The sequence below is a fragment of the Fundulus heteroclitus genome, chromosome 12 (genome assembly GCF_011125445.2).
Source record: "Fundulus heteroclitus isolate FHET01 chromosome 12, MU-UCD_Fhet_4.1, whole genome shotgun sequence".
NCBI lineage: Eukaryota > Metazoa > Chordata > Actinopteri > Cyprinodontiformes > Fundulidae > Fundulus > Fundulus heteroclitus.
This window is the reverse complement of record NC_046372.1, coordinates 18,665,860-18,689,608: the sequence shown is the minus strand read 5'-3', so window position 1 is coordinate 18,689,608 and position 23,749 is coordinate 18,665,860. Positions and strand designations below refer to the sequence as shown.

Here is a 23,749-nt window from a genome sequence, read left to right as displayed (position 1 = left end):
GAAGTGCTCTCAGTTGCGGTTTATCTGAGAACCTTTTGTTGTTTCGTATATTAGCAGCGGCGCTCTGACCAGGTCAGGGAGTATGAGTTACATAGGGGGGGAAAAAAATAAAGCTTGTTTGGGGAAAAACTGGGGGACTGTTGAATGAATTAGTAAAAAAAAAAAAACTTGACTGATGCTTTCTAGATTTTCTTCATAATTTAAGAGAGTTTGAAGAGAAGGAAGATCGATGTAAACATGCCAAAGAGCGAAAGGAAATGGGCCAGTGCCTCCATCTTTTACAACGATAGACAAAACAAACCCACTGGGGCCTTCACCCCCCGTGTTTACCACTCTCTCCTCTCTCTAAACAAGCATGCCGGAGAGTCATTGAACGCAGATGAGTTCATGTTTACTCTCCACACATGGAGTCTGTTTATTCGTCAATGCAAACAAGAAGTAAAAGTTGCTGAAACCTCCAGATTTGTGCTCATTAGGACTGCTTTTTGTTGACGTTGGCCCTCCCCCCGGGCAAACTCCCATATTTAGTGTATCGACAGTGATTCACGGAGCATGAATGACTTCCGCTGTTTTAGTTCTGTTTAAACACGACAGGAAGGTTTAAGCCTCCATTGGGCACTTGGTCAGTTTAGGCCCAATCTCCAGGATACGAAGGATATTAGTAAGAGTCTTTGATTTTTGAATTGCCAGCCTTAGTGCACTGCTTCGCCCACATGGATACAAACCCTTTGGTTTTTCCTACTTTTACCTTTTTAACTCTTTACCTTCTTGGAGTAACCGCATTGTGTTACCCAGGATTTAACCTTCCCATATGGGATACAACTACATTTAGACGTGCTGAATTTAAAATAGCTTTTCTTCATTTTGCCGTTTTCTAAAGCCCCCAGTTCAGAGCTGCCATCCTGCTGACTCTGGTACAGGTTAGCTTCAGATTGTTCACACCTTGCATTGTGTTGTTTCCACATGATCTGATCTTAGCGCTCCTTAAAATCACATCAACAAGTAGGAGCTGGCAGCTGTTTTTAAAGTTACTTTGGAGAACATCTACGTACTTGTGTATGATTTTTGTTTTTCACATTGATGGTAATTTTGTTTAACAACTTTTCTTATAACAGATGAGTCATTAAAACAGCTTAGATTTTCCACACTTTTGTTCTCATTTTGTTACTGAATTGAAATGAAAGTTCTGTGAAATTGTGCTGCCTAAGTATATGCATTTTTGGACTCTAAAGCACTTGATGATTATATATTGCAATTAGCAGTTTTCTAAAATTTACAAGAGCCTCTTTACTGAAATAACAAAGAAGAGGCCTGTCTACAGTACCGTATATAAGTGTAAAAGTATTCATAACCCTTTAACCTTTACAAAAAAATCCACATTACATCCACAAAAGTCGACGTATTTTATTAGGATTTTCTGTGCAAGACAGACTCAAAGCAGCACATCATTTTGAAGTGAAAAGAAAATGATGAATGTTTTGCAAAGTACAATCTTTAAACTGTATTGGGGTTTATATTAAGATCCCCTCAATCAGAACTTTACAGATGCTGCTTTTGCTGCAATTACGACTGTAATTCTTTTAGAGCATGCCTCTAATTGCTTTGCACATCTAGAAGCTTAAATCTTTGACAGTAGCGTACCTTTGAAGGTAGCGTCTAAAACATGCAACACACGTGTGCTTGAGTACTGGCTTTGGACAGCCCTAATTTAGGGTGTATTTGAAATTTTCAGTTCTTCAAGTTGTCCCATAGATCCTTAATTGGATTTAGGCCAGGACTTTGACTGGACCATTAAAACACCTGATCATCTTTTAGTATAAACACGTCTCCTTTGTCCCCTTTGGGGCTCGAAGCAGACAGCAACCAGGGCGTCTTATGGGTTTCTTTCTGCCGTTGCTTCCTTCTTGCCACTCTACCATGAAGGTTAGATTTGTTTAGTGCACAAATAGCAGGGCTGCTTTCAGCCGATCCGCCCACATGACGTGGATCACTGCAGCTCCTCCAGTGTCATGGTAGGTTCATTAATATACCATACTCTGTACTGCTTTGTGTTGGTCTGTTACATTAAATCCAAATAAAATATATGGAAGTTTGTTGTTGTAATGTGGCAAAATGTGAAAACGTTCCTTTTCCAAATTGCTGTTTTTAACGTTTGCAGATGATAGCAAACAGACTTGCTTGTTCACAGCAACAAACAATGTGCTCAATATTTGCTCGTCGTTATAATGAACTGTTGTTCGTGCGTAAAAACTACAAAAGAAATTACCTCCTTAACCTGCTGGATAATCTCCAGAGCTTTAAACAGAGTAGAGTTTCTCATAACCCTTTGCTGCTACTGATTTACTCGTTTTCCAAATTCAATTTTGGTGACACGTTTGACTTCTGGCATGAACATTTCCCACAACAGGAAATGACTGATTAAACTAGTATGCAGAAAAAATTGAAAAAGGCAGCAAATAACTGAAAGCAAGTCTATGATTGTTGGTTCTTACAAAAAATAGGGGAAAACAGATGAAGAAAGGGGGAAAATGAAAGGGAAGTGCAGTTTACTGTGATAATCCTCTTTTTCTTCTTTTTTAAAAAAAAAACGGAATATACTGATCATATCCTTAAAAATGTTCGGGGCTGCTTTGAAGAGGCTGCTGGTTCTCTTATCGAATGTCATGCTTTTGCTATGGTTCACTATAAGAAAAGATAAGCCATCTGTTTTAATAACTGTGTCTGTTAAAGTAAACAGAAAAGTTAGCTGCGCTTTGATAGTGCCGCGGTGTGGGACTTTTGGACTGTTTGTTTTCATTTCATTTTAGCATTAACAGGCTCTGTTACATCCATCCTGCCCCTCCGAACCTGAACTCCTTATTTACCTCATCGTTCCTGGACCCTGTAATCACACAGGCCTGCTGAGCGCGGCATATTTGGTGAGTGGGAAGGCGGGTGGGTTCTGTTGTGGGGCTAAGATGAGGAGGGGTCCATACGGTTCCACACACAACTTCCCCTGCAACAGCCATCACAGGACTGAACCTCAACCTAAACCGTGTATAATTTACATTCCTCGGATAGCGGCGATCCGGAACACAAACAGGATGATAAAAAACAGGTGGGTTTGGTAGCAAACCCTTCTCTTGATCATTAGGTTTTCTGTTTGGCGCAGCATATCTGGCTCTGGTGTCCGCTTCGGCCTTGACGTGACGGCCAAAGGGCATGAGTTAGATGAACAACATCTGAATCAATGTCGCAAGAATCAAAGCCAATCCAATAAGGCACACCACTAAATAAGGCCTCCGAAAAAAAGCAGCAATTGTCCCCCAAGATTGCCTGACTTCATAATCGATTCACATTAAAACCAATTAAACACAACAGCTATAAATATACATAGAAAAGTATTTGTAGTTTAATACGAAGTAGCATTAATTTAATAATGCATAATGTATAAAAGGATCTCATGGTTTTAAATGGGCCTGGTCACATATTTTGACCATAAAAAGAAAACACTAAATATAGTATAAATTTAGTCATCTTCAAATAAAACAAAATATGCCTAGCGTCCATCCTGATAGTGTATACTTAGTCCGATCTGAGCCTGAAAAGAACTTCTGCCATCTGCGTGCAGTACCATGGAGCCATCAGAAAGCAAGCATGTAGCACCACTGATGTGGAAAAAATGTTTTCTATTTCTAAATTTGTCAAACAAGCACCAAAGTATAACTTGACAAGATACCCAACAGTCCTCATTTTAACACAGGTGGAGGGCTGCACTTGTTTGTAACAGTTCTTATAAAAATACTACTTATTCTCGTAATTTTACACTTACAAATTTTACAATTACCTGAAAAAAAACCAAACAAAAATCAACATTTCACTTGCCAAAAGGGATTCACCAGTCTCTTATTTTGTGTAGTTTACACTTTTCTTTAGACTGGCTCACAGAATATGGTCACATAAACATTGAAAAGGCCTCCCTGCCTTGAAATTCAGTCCACCTTGTAGAAAATACAAACAATACCAGAAGCAATTTGAATGATTTGCAAGTGCTTGAGGAAATTATTGAATCAGATGCTAACAATGCTAACGTTAGCTTCCAATCATGTTAAAGTAGAGGGCTCTTTTCACTGTTTTAAGAATTAACAACATTTAAGAATACTGATTGCATTTGATATTCTAAATTCCAAAAAACTAAAATACCAAAACTAGTGAAAATTAAAGTGATTGTTATAATTTGAACATTTTATTAAATTTATTTTTTCAGCATTAGGACCACCTTAGATATAGGCAGGCATGAAAACAGGGAACATATACATGCTCTAACCTAATAATGATTCTGCAATGATTATAAACTATTATAATATTTAACCACATTTTGTGATTTTTTTGAGATTCTTAGATTTACCACAAATAGATTTCATATCGTCAACTTGTCTTTTTATCATCACATCCCTATTTTTATTGTTAGGAATTTAGACACTTTTGCTACTTGTGCTTTAGCAAGGCTGCCACTTTTTTTTGCATACTTTAACTATTTGTAAATTAATCTCAAGCCATGGTTGCATGCAACTGCAACCGGTTAAACATAGCCTGCACACCGGACTCATCAGCCAGCACAAATCAGTACAAATGAGGCAGAAAAATAATCATACCTCCTCCGTCTATTTACAACTGGTGGCATTTCAAGAAAATGGAATTCTGGTTTGTTGTCAATTTGAGTAATTCATTTTTGTAAACTATAAAAAAAAGTATTAAGTGCGGAATCTGCAAATGTTCAGCCTAAAAGGGATGTTGGTGGTGGAAATGGACACCAGAACCAAACTCTGTTTAATGCCTCATACGACTCCGGACCGGCTCGGCTTTGAATTCCATGAAATTATAGAGCAAACAGCGCTGGCTGCACTGTTTACATGATGGAGCCACAAATTGATTACTGCTTTTAAGAAACCGGCGTGTTGTGAAGAGAGGGGTTAGGAAACTGACAGACATGTGCCCTCAAACATGTGAGCACGCGCGCTCACACACTCACACACTCTCCGTGGGCGATATCTACAGCACAACGAGTGGGTGAGAATGGCATCACGGCGGTGACGCCGGCCTCACCAGCGGGGAAACAAAGGGAGCCAGTGTGCATGTGTCCGTGACCTTCCTTCGCTCCACATAGGATCCGTCTTAAAATACTGCGGCTTGTGCGCTGGTGAAAATTACTCCCTTTCATTCTTACTGTTGGTTGCGTTTTTAGGGAACCATGGGAGTTTAAAAAAGGGGGGGAAAACGAAGGAATGAGCTGGACCGATGTGGGTCGGAGTGAATTTAATGGATGTTTTGTCACTGCCTGTGTTTATCTAAGAATCTGACATGGTAAGGCTCACTAAGAGATCGTTTTACCATCCACTTATTGGCAAAACAAAAGAAAGAAGAGTAACCTTGAAACACCCTCATGTGAGGCGTACAAGGCCATTAGCAGGAGTCAGCCATCATGGCTTGCATCACGAGTCGCAGATCGTGCGGTTATCAAAGGAGGCCTGCAATGAGGAACCCATATGGGTATGTGTGTGTGTGTGTGTGTGTTTTTTGTTGTTCCTCCCCCTGCAGAAGACATGCATTAGCAGGACATGTTTTCGCTCTCATAGGCACTGCTGCTGTTGCTTGTTTGCTGGTGAAGGACCCCAGCGCACACAGCTGCGCCACAGAGCTCCTCTGGAATGAGATCTGTGCCTTAAAGCTCAGACCCCTGGCGTTGAGGGTCTGTGTTGTTGTTAATTTTACAAGTCTGGGCTTCGTTACCCCTGTCGATAATACGGGGGGGAAATGTGAAATAAAGTGTTCACTTCAGTGGAGCTGTATACAAGACGGAGAAAATTAGAGCCTGGGTTAACAATCTGCGGTACAATAAAACCCGTCTTTGTCCCACCCTGACTCCCTCTGTGTTTCTCCCTCTCTCTGTTTTCTTCCCTTTTCCATCCCACTTAATTTGGCTCCCCCTTCAATCACTCTGTCTTTCACAATCCACACTGTTCTCTAAATGGCAGTTGGGTTTATGATGGATGGATCCCAGATGCTCACATCAGGGCACCTTGAAAACTTCTGCACTGAAGGGCCTCAAGTTTTACCACCTGCTTTTTCCACCTCTTCTCGGGATCTGAAGACGTCAATTAATGGTGGAGGGGTATTGGTAGAGAAGTCGTGGTTAGGTGGTCGGTTGATAATCTAAACCAAAAACGATAACAAGAGTTTCTAGTGCCTCTATTGCTTGGCACATACATGAGGGTGGGAGGCAGAGCGTGGAATGAGTTTAGTTTTTTTCCACCCATGTAATTAGTTTTTTATGCTGGTTTATCATCAATTCACTATATCAATTGAATGTAATTTAACAAACATCAACTTGTCCAGGGACTACAGGTGGAAATTATCATTTTTGGCTACAACCTGGTACCATGCATCTGTCTTTTAAAAAGGATAATGAAAGGCTGTGCATTGTCTCTGTGGACACAAAAAGGTCATCATCACCATTTAAAAGTTTTATATATATATATATATATATATATATATATATATATATATATATATATATATATATATATATATATATATATATGAATGCTGCTCTCCAAGCAGCATTCACTCCTCCTGAAAGAGCGTAGAGCCACAGTGGACAGTCGTCTGCATTGTTGATGGCTTTGCAGCAATCCCTCATACTGAGCATGCATGAAGCGACAGTGGAAAGAAAAACTGCCCTTTAACAGGGAGGAGAACCTCCAGCAGAACCAGAACCAGGCTCAGTGTGAACGCTCATCTGCCTCCACCCACTGGGTCTTAGAGAAGACAGAGCAGAGAGACAGAGCAGAGAGAGCATATATATATATATATATATATATATATATATATATATATATATATATATATATATATATATATATATATATATATATATATATATATATATAATATATTACCCTTTGCCAGTGATGAAAGACAGCTTTGGATTAAATATCAATGCCTCTGTTTCTAAATGTTTCTGTAGGTAAACACTCATCCATTCATCCCAAAGACGAAAGTTGGGTTTGTGAACGTGTTCTGACTCTCATCACATGATGGAAAATGTTATTTTCCTTGAAACTGTAACTTAATATAACTTTAGTTTAGCTTGATATTAATAACTGTTTCTTGCCTAACTGAAAGTAATTTAACTTCCTGTGAATATCAGAAACACCACAAACCCAACTTTGAAACGTGTGCTTTTTATTATTTTTTTATTTATTTCTTTTTTATTATCCATGCACTAGAGGACATTTTTCTCCATTCACTGTTCAGAGTCACATCTGTTCTGTTGGCAGATTTTACTATGCAAAAAGGCTCATTCTATTAGAATAATGGAACAAGGTGTTGTCATAAGACATCCCCTCACTTCATCCTAATGTATTGTATTATGGCGGATCAGCTCTACATGTTGTATTGGCTACACAGCAGATTTAACCAACCTTACTTGGTACACCGTCCCTTACGGTCCCAGCTTTTTTCTGGCTGCGCAGCTCTTTGTTTGCTCTGACTGTCAGAGCTGGTTTAGAGCAGGTTCAGTGGCATACATTACGGGAGATTTATCTTTCTGTTTATTCAACCCTTTGCTCTTTGTATTCTGTATATGTGTGCAAGATAAGCAAAGAAGCCCCTTTTTTTTTTGCCATCTCCCGTTTCATTGAATTTCTACACAAAGAAACAGGAAGAGCAGATAATTTAAAGTCACAAAATAAAGAAGTGCTGAAGCTTTGATGTTTGGAAGCGTTCCCTATTTTTTATTTATTTTTTGGCTTGTGCTGAGTATTACTTAAAGAGATGCCACAAATAGATAAAGGGACACGTCATCTCATCCACCCTCATGTCAGGTTGGTCAGCGGGTGCCTCATGTCAACGGTCTGCCAGCAGCTTTCTCCCTGAAGCGTGTCAGCAAGTCTTCTGATGCCTTTTATGTCCTTTGTCAGAACCTGCAATCCATTAGTTACTCACTGAATTACTGCCAAGCAAAACCTTAAATTGTCCCACCTCGTCACAGAGCCTGCACAAAAACCCCCGCTCCGTGTTTTGTCTGATGTCGTTTCGGTGACGACGGGAAATGCCGCTTTATTTGTTTTATAATTTGAGATCCAACTGTTGGTGGAGAAAGAATTAGAATTAGAAGAACTATTTTGACTAAAAGCGGCTTCAAACGGAGGGGGACTTCGGCTGCGGGTTTTCAACCCACCGTCGGCTCCATGCAGCAGATTAAACTCTTTCCATTACCGAGCTAAATAATAGGGCTAGTGCAAAAAAATAAAAAAAATAAAAAAAAAAAATGCGATGGGGCCGCCGCGTTTTATAGGTGCTACCCTCCGACTTTGGCAGGGAGTCGTGTGGCTCTGTGGCAACTGTGGCGGTGAACTCACAGGGTGGTGCAGCAGAGGGTTCTCTGCAGGAAGAATTGTGGCGTTAAAGGCTATTTTTGGGACTCGGTGAAGTCCCAGTTTATCTTGGGCGACAACTTATGCGACTTGAAGCAGAAAATGAGAGGAACCGTGAGATTTTATGTAGGTAATGAGAAGCCTCACGTCGACTCGCTCTCCTTTTGCCTTTGCACTTTCGTTGACCTTCTTGAAAGAGGATGCTTTTGGGGGCGGGGCGGGGGGGGGGGGATCCTTAAAGAAGAGAGGTAGATGGTAGATGGAGTGGGTCAGTTAGGTTCAGAATTCTTCTCTCCGAAGTCCAGCTTAATTAAATACGCCCCGCTCAACCTGCGACTGTCCGTGAAAGCGGCGTAATAAGCGTACAGCCGTCGTCCTGCCGTCCTCTGAGGTCTGATGTGGTTTTGGTGTGGAAACGGATACTGCTGGGGAACCAGACTTGTGCCACATCCAGCTGTGCCACCCCCCCCCCCTTCTTAAAGAAACTCTGTAACCTGCTCACATCTGGCCCAGTTTGGCCTGGCCCTGGCCTCTGTTCCTACTACGCCGACATTAATGAGCACCACAACAGTAATAGCTACCAGCGCACCGCGGAGAGGAAGCGGATTATTGTGTATGAGTAATCTGCCTCTCCTGTCAACTATGTTTGTAGACGTTGGAAGGTCTGCAAAAACCCCGGGAGTGCTCTGTGTGCAGCTTTTTTTTTTTTTTTTTTGTAACTGTCCCTGCCTGTACAAATGTGTCTTTTGTCCGTGCCTATGCTCATTTTGTGTAATTTTATTAGAGTGGAAATATCGCTCGTGCACAAAGCCTGTTTTGCTGTCCCTAAAGCCCAAAGCGTATAATAAAGATGGAAGGGAGCTCTTTATGTCAGCCCTCTGTGAGAGAGGAAGCAGAATTGTCTGTAATTATCGCTACTTTTCGTTCCTTGTAGCTAACACAAGAGAAAATCACTCTGGCACTTATCTGACCTGACAACGCGTTTAAGAGGAACAATTTGTTTGTTAACTTGTTTGTTCTTCTTTTCTTTTCTTTTTTTCTGTGATCACACGAACCGAAGCCGAGCTCCTTTTAATCCGTTCCTCTCACCCATCTTTTAGTTTTTTTGGGATGGAAATCATTTTTGAAGTTGCAATGTGGAGGTCGTTAGTCACAAATCCCAGCAAATATAATAACAGGGCGATTAGCCGTCTTCCAGCGATCCTCTGCATGTTTTTCTTGTTTTTCTCATTGCTGGGGCGGTGGTGTCGTTTGCGAGTGCCGGGCTCGGTCAGGGCGAGCGCTCCTCTTCCCCTTCCCGGCCTTCTTCTATTTGTGGATCTGTATGTATTTTATAGGAGGATTTATCCCCCCGTTTTTCTCCCCCCCCCCCCCCATGTTTCATGTGGCGGAGGTTCTGTTTCCCATCTTGGCCTGTGTGACGAAACCACAAGAAAGTCGAGAACCATGTGACGGGAGCGCCACAGTTGCCAGCTGAAAAGGGAAAGGGGAGCGACGAGGGCCGCTGGGTGGGTTCGCAGGGGAGTTGGTCTAAAGTGGTGACGGTCCAATCAGCAGATGATCTCTTCATTTCCTCCAGGACGATGATAAATCGCTCGTATCCGCTGCGCTCCAAGGTAAAGCGGCGCTTTTCTCTTTGGTTTGATGGATGTGCGGCCATCCGCAGGGATTTTAAATCGTCTATTCATCTTTATGATGACCTCACTTATCTCTTAGTCCTTCCAGAGCTGCCACTTCCCATTCCCACCACAAGCAACCGCACATTTTTTTTTTTTTTTTTTTAACAGTGGTAAAAAAAACGCTGCCACATTCACCGTCTAATCCGGGAAGCCCGGCTTGGCCGCAGCACGCCTGAGGGACTGCCAGCTGCAACCCCTTCCAGACCATGTGTAGACGAGCTACGTTTCTTCCTGAAACGCAGGGGGAAATTTTCCTGAAGGTGGTGTGGCGACAGGAGACATGAAATGTCAGTCACCTCATTCTCCTGGATGCGTCGCAGTGAGCTGCTTCGTCATTTCAGTACCTGCTCTGTTTGAAGAGAAGGTATTTGAAGGACATGAGCTCATTTGGGATGCACCAGGCCACCCTTTCCTTTCCTTGTGGCGTCGCCTCTGACTTGGGCAGTCATGATTGCTTTCAGGGAGCAGTTACTCATTATTGTGCTTGTGTCCGTGCCAGACTCTTTGCGGGAGCGTGTCCTAGTCTTTTTCACTCTGCTGTCCGGGCTGCCAGGATGCAGAATAAGATGTAAATATTGTGGAAAATCCGCATATGCTGCACGTTGCGCACGTTTCCGTTGCCCTTTTAACCTTTATGCATTGTGCAACCCACAAACCTGAATGCATTTTACTCAGATATTATGTGGCACACTAAGCTGTTGTACGTAACTGTGAAATGGGAGGAAAATGGTGCGTGTTCTCACATGCCCACGATTAGATGTAGTGCGTGCACATTTTAGAAGTAAAACGCTGGAAAGGATGGTGTGCATTTGTAGTCAGCCCCCTTTACTTTGAATTCCCGTAATAAAATCCCCTACAGCGATTGCCTTCAGAAGTTACTTAATTAGTAAGTAGAGTCCAGTGGTTTATTCTCAATATAAATCCAGACCTACCAAAACTCAGCCGTCCACCTAAAATGACAGGATGGGCAGGAAGCGCATTGACGGCCTGTTAAAAGTCGTAAAAGACTTGAGGCTCGGGCCGAGGTGCACCTTTCAGCAGGACAATGACCCTAAACATAAAGCTAGGGTTACTGTGATATGGTTTAGAGCAAACCGTATCTATCCGTGTGTTAAAATGGCCCAGTCAAAGTCCAGGAACTAGTATCTGTTTGTGACTTGAACATTTATGTTCCTGGACCTTTCTGTCCAATCTGACGGAGACTCTCTGCGAAAACGAATTGGCCAAAATGTTCTTTCTAGCTGTAGAAAGGTGACTGAGACACACTTCAGAGTTGTAGACGTAACGGCAGAAAAAGGGGGTTGTTGAAAGTTTTGGCTAAAAATTAAACTGCAGGCCACAGGTTTCAATATATTAAAAATAAAATCCATAAAATCCCAATGAAATGCGCTGCAGTTCCTTTATATGACATGACGAAATAGGAAATAGGGATCTATACCTTCGCAAGGCACGTAAAATTTACATCTTCTAGAACTGCGGTACCATTTTACTGTATATAATGCAACGTAGTTTTAGTTACCATCGCTGCTGAACTGATCATGTAACGCGTTGCTTATCTCGTTATCACAACACGGTTTTATCCTCAAAACCTGCTGTATGTACGTAAGTGTTCGGTTGCCTCTGCTTACAGCTGCGTCTATTCAGACGTGAGAAGTGTCCATTATTATGCCTTGTATACCCTCTGGGTGTGGGTCAGATCATAACTACCATCCCTCTTATATGGCCTTTATGTCAGGATTTTCAGGGCGTGACCTTAGTTGCTTCTCCGTTAAGCTGTTTTTGTAACGTTACGGAGTCATGTTCTACGTCAGCCAATCGCAGGTGGATTTACAATCTGATAGAGGATATCCTTGCATGCCAAGGCAGCATTAATTTGCACACAGAGAGATGGGAGACATCTACAAACAATAGAGTGGCATCATAATTGTAGAAACTTGACACTCCAGAGTCCCTCCACCGCTGCCGACCTCCTGTCAGCCAGTCGATGGATGGCTGATAAGCTCGGCTGAGCAATGCGGCCAAAACAACCTTAATTAAAGGCAACTCTGGCTGTCACCCCGAGAACCGTCGGGACCTCTGATTCGCTATGAAACCAAGTGTTAGTGGTAGTTCAGCGGTGCGTGCAAGAAGCTGGAATGCCTGTTTGGGTGCAAGCTAACTGCTGTAAATAGCACATACCCGGGCCTGCAAAAGTATTCACGCCCCTTCACATGTTTTGTTGCCTCACAACCTGGAATTTAAATGGATTGTTTTGGGAGTTTGCACCGTTTAATTTACCAAACATGCCTACAACTTTAAAGGTCTATTAAGACAGCAAACATATGATTCAAAAAACAAATTGGGAAAGATAACATAAAACTTCAGCATACATAACTGACCCCCCCCAAAAAAACAAAAAAACAAATACAAAAAAACAAGCAAAACAAAAAGCAAACTAAAAAAACAAACCATACACTACTTTGTCTAACTACCTTTTGCAACAGTCACAGCCTGTAAGTGATTTGGCTCCGCCTCTATGAGCTCGCCACACCTGACCACTGAGATTTCTGCCCATTCCTCCAGGCTTAACTACTCCATCTCCTTCATGTTAGATGGTTTTCATTTCTGAACTACAATCTTCAAATCTAATCACAGATTTTCAATTGGATGGAGGTCTTGACTTTGGCTAGGCTATTCCAACACATTTACATTTTTCCACTTTAACCGCTCTAGTGCTGCTTTAGCCGTTTGCTTCGGGTCGTCGTCCTGCTGGAAGCTGAACCTCCGTCCCGGTCTCTAATCACAGGCTGACTGACAGGTTCTGCTCCAGAATAACTATGTACTGAGCACCGTCCAGCTTTCCCTCGACTAAAAAAGTTTTGCCAGTCCCTGCTGATGATAAACATCCCCACAGCATGATGCTGCCACCACCATGTTTCACTCTGGGGATGGTCTTTTTGGAGTGATGGGATGTATTGGGTTTCAAAATTTGTTTGGTAAACTCAAAACATGCTTTCTTATTTTTAACACTAAGTAATGACTTTTTCTGGCCACTCTTCCATGAAGAGGCTCATGGTGTCCCCCACTGTACCACAAGCCTGGCACTCGGTTACCCTTGGTCGGTAGTGCCCTCCTGGCCCAGTCTGTGGGTTCTGGTGGGCGACCCTGTCTTGTCGTGTTTGTTGTGGTACCATGTACTTTCTATTTGAAAATTATGGTTTTAATGGTGCTCCGGGCGAATAACAAAGACTTAGATGTATTTCCTAAAGCTCCACCCTGACTTGTACTTCTCACCAACTTTGTCCCTGACTTGTTGTAGAGCTCCTTCATGGTGTGATGCCTTTTGCTTAATGGTGCTGCTGCCTCTGGGGCCTTTCAGGAAAGATGTGTTTATACTGATAGATCATTTGACACTGACTAACTATTTGACCTTAAAAGGTAACAAGAACTTTTTGGGGGCCTCATTGGAAAATAGGTGGATACATTAGCAATTTTTTTTTCTTTTCAAAAATTATATAATTTTTTAATTTAAAAGCTGTAACTTTACATTTAACCACATTGTTGCAATACCACAAAGAAACTGAATAATGAAGTATTTTTTCACTTTACACAGATCTATGAAACTGTCCCAGTCTGTGGGGTATATAAAAAGATATCCTTAAAGTTCCTGTTTTAGGTAATGCCCCTGTTTGGCTCCATTGTACCATGCAATTTTCTTTGTTTTGCATAACTTGTTCCTCGTCCCTTTTGTTTATTTTGGTGTGTTCCAGTTGATTACACATGAACTCACCTGTCTGTCATCAGTTAATTATCCTGTTAATTATTTCAGCACCTGTCCTTCCTTAACACTGAGCCAAAACCCCGTTGGTAGTTTCCCCTTTTTTTCATATCCATTCTGTTTTATTCTATTACCTATTCCAGTTTCTCATTTAAGTGTTTGCTCGCTTGCATCATTCCTGGTCTGATTGTCCTGTTCGTCCACACTTAAATGTTTCATATCATCAGAAAAAGATAAATCAAGTAAACACAAAAAAAGAGATGTTTAATGATCAAGGATTTAGGTAAAGGATTTGTGGATTCCAGCAAACCAAAGTAAGAACCATTACCCACAAATAGAGAAAACTTCAAATTACTAATAAAGCACATTAACAACTTAACAAGAAGGTTAGGAGCCCAGAAGAACACCTAGAATGCCACAAGCCTCAATTGTCTCAGTTAAGGTCTGTGTTTAGGATTCAACAACATTAAAGCGAGTTCCCAGGCCAAAATATCTCCTGGCCAAAAAAAAAAAAAAAACATCTCAATGATCCAGAAAGCCTTTGGGAAAATATTCTGGGGTTAGGGTTAAGACAGAAGTGGAAAGTTTTGGAAGGTGTGAGTCCTGTTGGTTTAAAACAACCTGTAAGAAACTGAATATCATAGAGATAGGCAGACATGGTGATGGTGGTGTGACGGTGTGGGGCGGCTTAACAACTTACTGTATTGGATGACCCATTATTGCAGGTTTTATTTTATTACTTCTAGCAAATCCTGAAGTACAATGTCCAGCCATTAATTCATAATGTTAAGCTCAGGTTAGGTTGGGCTAAACAGCCGGACAATTAAGCATATCAGCCAGTCCAACTGTGAATGGCTAATAAAAAGAACATTTTTGAAATGGCCTAGTCAAAGTCTTGACTTAAATCTGATTGAGATGATGTAGCATTGTTCGAAAATCCCCCAGTGACTTAATTAAAACAATTCTGTAAATAAGAGGGGGCCAGATTTCCCCACTGTGACCTAAACGACTGATGGCTGGTTGGTGGTAGCACCAACGGTGACACAACCAGTTGTTAGGATAAGAACATGGTTCCTTTTTCAGCTACTGTCAGGTAGGTTAGGGTAGCTTTCCATTTTTTATTTTAAAACTCCCGTTTTGTATTTTCTCAAACTATTTAGCTCTGACATTACAATTTGATGGATGATCTCTAACATTTAAGTAGGACAAAAAAAAGTGTAATTACTTTGTTGCACTATATGTTTAAGGTATTGCATTTCAGTTTTAATTTCCCTTTCAGTCATTCTTTCAGCTTGTTCCTGGCTCTTTTCTTTATCCGTCTGTGTTTTAAGAAGTTTCGTCAGATGAATTACCTTCTTCATAACTCATTGAAAAAAAAACAAAAAAAACAAAGTCAGAACATCTGAATGGACCTGAAAACGGGCCGCAAAGTTTGTAGTAAAGCCTCTCAGGTGTGAAGACAAGCGCTTGCCTCTGCAGTGAAAGGTGGAATGCGGTTGCTTCACAGGAGATAAATGCTGAAGGGGGAACAGACGATGGGACACAAGAGAGGAAGTTTTGAAATCTTGGATTTGAAAGAGAATGATAAAGAGCGATGGATCACAGCTGGCTCACCAAGGGGAATAATGACAGTCATATTGCAGTGCATTAGCTCATACTCGGTCCAAACAGCTTGACTTGATAAAAAGAGGCCAGTTATTGACTAACCACGTACATAGCAACATGATCCCATGGAGACCAGCCAGACAAGTATTCTTCTTTCATTCTCACTGTTTGATTGACAGACACTTAGAGTAATTGGTATAATAATAGTACCAAGAACAGCATGCTACTTTGATTCTACCAGTAATAGCAAGCAGAGTTTTCATTAATACAGCCCTCTGAATCTGGCTTGCGTCGTTTTTTTTTACCCACTATTGTTCACAGCTGTGACAAAGGCTGTGTCTGTTGACAAGATCTGTGGTCTTCATGCATGGAAATTATCAGAGAAACGTTGCTTCCTCCTCTTTTTGGCAACGGGATTTAATCTGAACGTTATTTTGCAGGTACACCTGTTCAATTGGTTGTCAACACAAAAAGTAACTCTGGCCTTTTGGCTTGTAAACATGGTAAAGTTGGCCTGCAGAAATTCAAACAGATCATCAGAATGGGAAATAGATTCAATTGTAGTGATTTTTTTTTTTTTTTAGCATATAATGGTTACTGGTCCCAGAGGGACGGGGCCTAGTGTTTCAGAACCTGCTGATCTGCTGGGATACACAAACAAAATCCTTTCTGACCCTGGTTTAAAGAGGAGGGACAGAAAAAGAGAAATATTCCAGCGAGGGGTGGTTGACTGGGGAAAAAATGCCAAGGATCAGGGGAAAACTTCTGGCAGTAACCAAGGTCCACATCTCTGAGCCCATTTAGCCTTAAACAGCAGCAGAAGACCACTCCGCATGTTTCTTAAACACCACAATGAACAAGGCGGTTCTGAAGACAAAAGGGAACCCGGTACAGTACTTGCAATGGGTTCCTAATAGAATGGCCTATCAGCCCATACACTAAAACACATTCATCTATATATTTATGAATTAACTATAACAATTACTAAGAAAGAAGACACAACAATGGCTTTTTTTGATAGTATCTTGTTCTGTGTTGTGATTTTTAGTGGTAAAAATATTCTTTCTTAACTGCAGTACCAAAGCAAACTTCCTATTTGCTGAAAATTTCTTGACATCTATCTATCTATCTATCTATCTATCTATCTATCTATCTATCTATCTATCTATCTATCTATCTATCTATCTATCTATCTATCTATCTATCTATCTATCTATCTATCTATCTATCTATCTATATAGATATAGATATAGATATAGATATATATTTAACTGTATTATTAATGCCAATCTTTATAATTATTGGCTTAGCATTATCTTTTAAGTCATCCCTTTACTGGTAGAGCAATGTAAATTGTAGGCACAATGACCCCAGAATTTAGGGTTTTTAGATACTGTAATTAATTTTTTCCAACATTCCCACATAATATTGGCATTATTTAAATGCCCTTTAATCATCTTTCTCAGTAAATCACTTGTTTTTTTTATATGCAACTCTTCAATTACCTAATATTTTCTGCACAAAGAAGAAACATAGCTTTACTTTTTACTTTACCAAATCTTTTGAGATATATTTCCCTCTTACAAATTGAACATTTCTCAGCGTATCTCATCTCAGCTGTGAAGAATGTATAATTTTTCTGATGAGTATTTCTTATTTCACCAAGGAGGCCTAATGTTAAACAGGCTGGTTGTGTCAGAACCAACTCTTTGGAATCTTATATTTTGTCTTCTGAATTTCAAAACTCTAATTTCTGCTCAGAAATATTGCGATATATTGAAAGCTTTGGCACATACCCTGACATTTTCTCCTTTTGAACTACAGTGCCGCGCCGTCTCCCTGGCTTAGTCCGTTGTACCTTGTCTTATTGCTGTTGCTTCTTTGGTGTCAAACGTCTGTCAGTCATAGACATTTTCAGCACCTGGGGCCTGAGTAATCATAACATATTTTATTTTTTCCCCCCAGTAATGTCATCAAAAGAGGAATTTGGTTTTACTTTTTCCAGTTTTAAGTGTTGTAAGAGGAACCCCGTGGGCCAACGGACCAAGCGGTGATAGCTCATCAACCCTCCATCAGGCTTTGTTTATTTGAATTCCCGTTTTTCAGGGAACAGAGCCCTTCCACCAATCATTGTTTGTCCTTGGAAATCCGCATATGGTTGTTATATACTTCTAAATTCAAGCCATACTTCCTGGTGGTGTATGGCTCTGCGGCTTTTTCTCCCCATCTCATTGTATGTTAGCATTAATTGAAACAGGGCTTTTATTAGTTTTGCCCTCATACTTTTGGCTAGAGTTTAAAAGCATTGGGCCCGCGCGCTAATAAGATCCTTTACAATCATTCCAGACGCATTAAAATGTTTTAAAAGCACAACGGTCATCTTCCAGAATCCAGATTTAACCAATAAAGATGGTCACATGTGCGGCTGCACTTTTATCTCGAAAGATGTGTGATCTGTTGTGCCATGCGTGTGATTGTGATATTTTATTTGTCTCTCCTGTTTTTCTGTTCATTGCTAAATTTCTCTTCTCTTTCAGAGTGTTATACTGCCAACGGAGAGGACTACAGGGGCTTCCAGAACCAAACCAGCCTGCATGGAGGCAAACCCTGCCTGTTCTGGAATGAGACTTTCCAGCACCCTTACAACACCCTCAAATATCCCAATGGAGAAGGAGGTCTGGGAAGCCACAACTACTGCAGGTTAGTGTGTAATAGAAATGAAGTTTCACTCATGGACACAGTGACCTCCACAGTTGTTCGTCTTTGTGTCCCGTATGAGGCTCTCCTTCCTTTGTCTTGCTCCATGGGAGGAGGAAACTTTCCCCGATGTAGGATTTAGCTTTGGGGACCGAGATGGCAGTGGAAAAAGTTTGATTTGATGCCTTTTATAAACCGTTTTTGCAACAATTTGCCCACGTTTCTGTTCACTCCCCTGCTGATCATGCGCTCAAACGGGCCCGCATCATTACAGATCCCGTGCTTTCCCACATCTTCGTCCCTCGTTTCACACCCAACCCACCTACGAGAGCTAATGCCTTAACTTCAGTCTTGGTCTCGTCAGACAAAAACACACAGTTCAAGTTAAAGACCCAGCAGAGTTTAGCAAGTTTCACACATTTATGTTGTTGATGGCAGGGCAGAAAAAGATGTTGCCTCTTAAACAGCCTTTTGGCATCTAGAAAGCCTCTCGAAGTAATTATGAGGACTTGTTGGCCCCAAGATGCCATTCTTTGCTTTTACGGTGGCATTATGTCATTGGGTCCTTGTTTGTTTGAAAATATGGGCAAGCTTAGCATTAGGGAATTAACTTTTGTCTTGTTGCCACACCTTTGCTTTAGGTTAATGGGTTGTCTTTTACGACAGTGGTGCAAAAGGATAGGCATTTGTCTTGTAACCGGTGGGTTGCAGGTTCAAAACCCCCGATTCAACCCCGACCTTAGCCGTTGTGTCTGTCCGTTGCCCGCTTTGCCTGCTGCTGGTGGTCAGAGGGCCCACCAGCCGGACGGTTTGTAGAAACAGGAGCGTCTCTGGAGACTTTAAAACATGCTGTTTCAGCAGATCATCCTCATATTAAAAAAGACATAGCCAAAAACATCAGCATTTTAGATATCATGACGTTTTAAGAAAATCAATCATCGCAAATTGCTTGCCAGAGCCAGATTTATAGAGAAATCAGCTTGAAGGCTTTCTGGGACTATGTATGTATATATATATATATATATATATGTGTGTGTGTGTATATATATATTACGGGAAACTTACTGATGAAACAATCACATTGTTTACAACATTGATTAAACTTGTGTGGCCAAAACTAAAGAGTATTTTATAAAATATAAAAATAAATCAAGTTGTGCGTCTCCGAAGCCAGACATATTTGTGTTATTTTATTCCTAGTACAAACATTTTGGAAGTCCGGACCAGTTAAACAGTTGGGCAGGAAATGAAGCGCAGATTAGAAGAAGCCTGAGAAGTACATGAAAGTCATATTTTGGCACTGCGAGTATGTTTTTTTTTTTTCTTCCCCCGAATCTCAATCAGTTCATGAACCCTTCAGATCAATGTCGCGACTTCATAAAAGGCATGTCTGACACGGGTTAGTTAAGATGACAATTTGAGTTTGATGCCAGCACTTAGCGAAGGCAGAAAAAAAAAACACTCACACAAACAAATTGGAAACAGGAAGGAAAGGAGTAGCTTTCCTGCATTCAAATGTAACAAAACCTTTTCTGCCGCGCCAAAAATGCTCACATATTAGAACATGCATTCGACTTGTCTGTCAGAAGTCCTGCAGCGTCATTTACTGTCGGCGAGATAAGAGTCTGGCTGTTCTGATAGCACCGCAGTTTTACCAACAGGCCTGTTTACCTGCAGATTAAACTGAGGATAACTGTTCCTCATTATTTGACGCGAACAAGCATCCCCTTTATGCGCTTTTTTTTCCTGATGTGTTTCACTTTCCTTCTGCATCTCCACCATCTTTTTATTTCATCAACTCCCTGTTTTGTTTTTTTCATTTTCTTTTGCACAAGACAGTTGTAAATTATTTCAAAAATAATAAAAAACAAAAATCTGCCTTCTAAGACATCCCGTGCTCTGATCCTTGGCTCACCCGGCGCTTGACTTTCTGAATAATTTATTGCTTGGCTTTTGTCATCTTTTCAAGTGTTTTTTTTTTTTTTTTGTTCACAGAGGGCCTACACAGATATTTTGCTTCTGAATGTTTGAAAGACAGCATTTAGCCTCACTGTCACAAGCGTGCAAACTGCGAGCAGAGTCCATGTAAGCAAATCTCCGTCCTCCGCCCCCCCCCTGCAGCGTGAAGGGATGCTGTGGGTGTCCAGAAAGCCATTTGGGTTCATCGGTCACACTCCCGACAGCAGCTGTCAGCGCTACAAGCGTAAAAAAAACGTCAAAGTTGTGAGTTTCCTGGGGGTGGGAGGGGGGTGACACCGTTTTGTGAGTCATCTGAAAACAACAGAGGCGTCCAGAACAGTGGCCTGGCCCTGATTGCCAGGCTGTTGGAACCAGAGCAACCCCCCCCCCCCCCCCCCCCCCCCCCCCCCCGTCCTTCTCAGCCCCAACCTTCCAGAGCAGTTCTGGCTGTTGACTCATGATGCAGCAGCACCTTGAAGTGGAGCAAGGCGTGTTTGTTTTTACTTGGACAGGATGGGATTGTGGAAGATTTATGGAGTTGGATTTATGGAGGTATACGTCTCCTGCACATTAGGAGCTCGTTATGTCCGACAATTAGTTCAGAAAAGGAAATTTCCATCGTTTGGATTGGGCTGCTGTCTTGTCCTCTTGTGCAGTCAGCATGTTTGCCAGCTTACTGACAGCTCACAATTTCCCCCACCTCCCCAAAACGGTGATTTCTGTTCCTCGGGGCTGAAGCTGCAGCCATTCTCAGACTTTTCCTGCAGAACCAAAGCAGACACTTTGGTTTAAGTAGATGAGGGCTGGCATATGTGGCATGACTACACAAGGTCAAGTGTTTGTCCCTTTCCTCACTCATACATGCAGTATGTGTTGCTTGATAAAGACAGTGCTCTCCCACATCACTTCATGTGCTGTATTTGATCTGCTTGATCAGAGAAAGCCTGTCCAGGAGGTGGATTTCCCAGTCCTGCTTCGTACCTTGTCATCAGATTTGGATTGCAAATCGCCCTGATTTACATGAGGTGCAGTCTGCAATTCAAATCACTCCTTATTTCTTTAAAACCCTGCAACCTTCGAAGTCTTTCACATCTTTCCACCTGATTTGTGTCTCTTCCGGGCCTGAGGGTTGGGGTTTTTCTTGCGCTCCACAACAGATGTGAAACACACAAACACAAAAGGTGGCAGGTAGCAGAAGGAAAACACGACGAAAGGGGGGGGGGGGGGGGGGGGTTCGGCTTGTTTCGCTCTAAAGTCAGCTGAAGCTTAATGAATGAAGGCAGAATGAATGGCACAGACGGACAGTTGCTGAAGATTCATAAACCAGAGCTTCTTTTTATAGTTTTGTCCTTCAAAAAGCAGTTGTAGTCAATGCCAAATTCTCCCTTAAGATGTTCTGTGCCATGAAAAAGTGTTTGCTCTCTTACAGATTTGTGTTGTTTTTAAAAAGGAATTTCAATATTAACTTGAGTGAACCCAAAATACACTTTTTAAATGATTATCTGACACAAGAAATGTTCCTGCCACCCGGTTATCAAAAGCTCCCCCAAGCTTTTGATAACCGACACTCTTTTTAATATTTTTGGAGGAATTGTGGGTCCTCTCATCTAAAAAAGATTGAATTTTTGAGTTTGCATCTGTCCGGACTCAAAATCATCAGATTTTAGGTCACTGATTGATTTCTTAGCGCATTTTTGGTCGTTATGTGTATCAGCTTTAACACATAGCTCTAAGCTTGTGTCAGAGGCTTGGAAATTCTGGTGAGTAATGCTTCAGATGAACCTCAACATCTACAGTATTTGATCTTTACAGCCGGCTGTAAAACACCCCAGTAAAACCAGAAAATAAAAATTGGTTAGAGGGGAAATGTCACATTATTTCCACATGAAGAAAGGAACTGAAACCCAGAGAAATTGGGTGGAGGAGCTCTGATGTTCCACCTGAGACATATCAAGATTTATTTATTCAGTGAATAAATAAGTACTAATCTTTTATGTAGTTGGGTGAAGCTCTCATTCTAAGCCGTGAAAAAGATAAACGGCTGTTTTCTTGTTTATAAGCACTTCTTTGACCTTTTCGTCACATTCCATAGCATTCACGAGAGGATCCTGGAAATCAGATTTCTGATTTATGTTCCTTTTAACATTCAGTCCAGTGTCCTGTGTCTACAGCCCGATATTGGGCCCCGCTCCTGGTGCATTAGTTGGCGTGCGAAGTGCATGATGGTTCAGGAGGAGGCTGAATAGCTTTGTCTGCCATTTGACCGCTATTTATATGCAGGTGTGTGTACTGCAGAATTTATGAGCGTTCACCGTGGCTTCTAATGCTTTTCCCTTACATGGATTAGATAATGGAAATGCCAGAGTGAATAGTGCTCCCCCAGATGATTGTAAGTGAGCGTGCATGATGGGAGGCTTACGTCTCACGGTTAGGCAGCTGTAGAGAGGCTGTCCACTGGTGGTGGGAGTTAGGGCTGGACGATATAGCAAAATAGCGTATTGATAAGTCAGAAGTCATATTTTTCGATAACGATAATTATCAAACAATAATTCGCAACGTTTACTTTAAGTGCCCTGGCCATTTTATGCTGTTGCTTAATCATGTATTTGTAGATACAGAACACACAAACAAACTAAATTCAAACTCAACCCTTTATTCTACCAACTTTTTACCAAAACCCATCATTGTCAGGCAATCATTAAGTATAAATACAGGTACACACATGACAGTATACTGTGAATTCTTCTCCCTTCTTCCTACTAAACATGCACTATATATTTTAGATTCAGAAGCATAAAGACAGAAAGTATTGCAGGAGCTGTAGGGAGATTTTTCCCCCCCAATATTGTAAGTCCTGAATGCTGTATTAAAATACTATTTCTAATGATTCACTTTGATTATTCTGCCTGTAATTTACATAATTATACATGAATGACCAGTAATTAATTAAATTATACATAAAACTGCAAGACATCTGTTATTAAAAGGTGATACAATATATAGGAGCAGGTGAATTTATTAGGGTTATAAATAACTTTGCACATAGGAATGAAATTGAAACAAAGTTCCAGGTTTGTGGAGATGTATTATTAATGTAGTTATATCAAATTGCCTTATAGATAATATAATGAAGTGAAATTAAAGAAATTTAGATTTATCCACATTCAGTCCATTCTAGTCGAACCCATTTTATTGCAATCTAGTTCAGAACAATTATTTGAAAAAATAGGCCACTGTTAGATTCAGCTTCACATCAATGTCAGATCACAATTTAATCCAAATAAAATCCAGGTTGTTAAAGATACAATGTTGCCTCACTGCCTTTGTTACAAACACTTTGAAAATAGAAGCTGACCAAGGGATTTTAAAGGTAAGTCTTTTTATTATAGTCTTAAAGAAACTAGACTTTAAGCAAAAATAGTGCATCTTCAGCTGGGCAGCAACCCAGTTCCAACAGTGCAAAGCAAAAGTGAAAGATGGCTAAATGGCCAGCAATCAGCCCTCACCTAAATCCCTTTGGACAATCCTGGAAAGAGCTGCAGTCAGCTATTGCAAAATCGACTCTTCCAAGATTGAGACGGTTCCAGCAGACAGTAGTGAAACAGTTGCAGAAACCATCAGCAGACAAATAAGGG

The 23,749-nt window shown here is 41.1% G+C and overlaps 1 protein-coding gene across 2 annotated transcripts in view; it reads left to right on the top strand.

Annotated features, from left to right (window-relative positions):
- The window catches only part of kremen1 (kringle containing transmembrane protein 1), a 94,744-nt gene that overhangs the window by 19,961 nt on the left and 51,034 nt on the right, over positions 1–23,749 (top strand). For both annotated transcript variants that reach the window (XM_036144125.1, XM_036144124.1), the window contains exon 2: positions 17,996–18,158. In XM_036144125.1, coding sequence (XP_036000018.1) covers positions 17,996–18,158 — 163 coding nt within the window. The remainder of the gene's footprint in view (positions 1–17,995; positions 18,159–23,749) is intronic.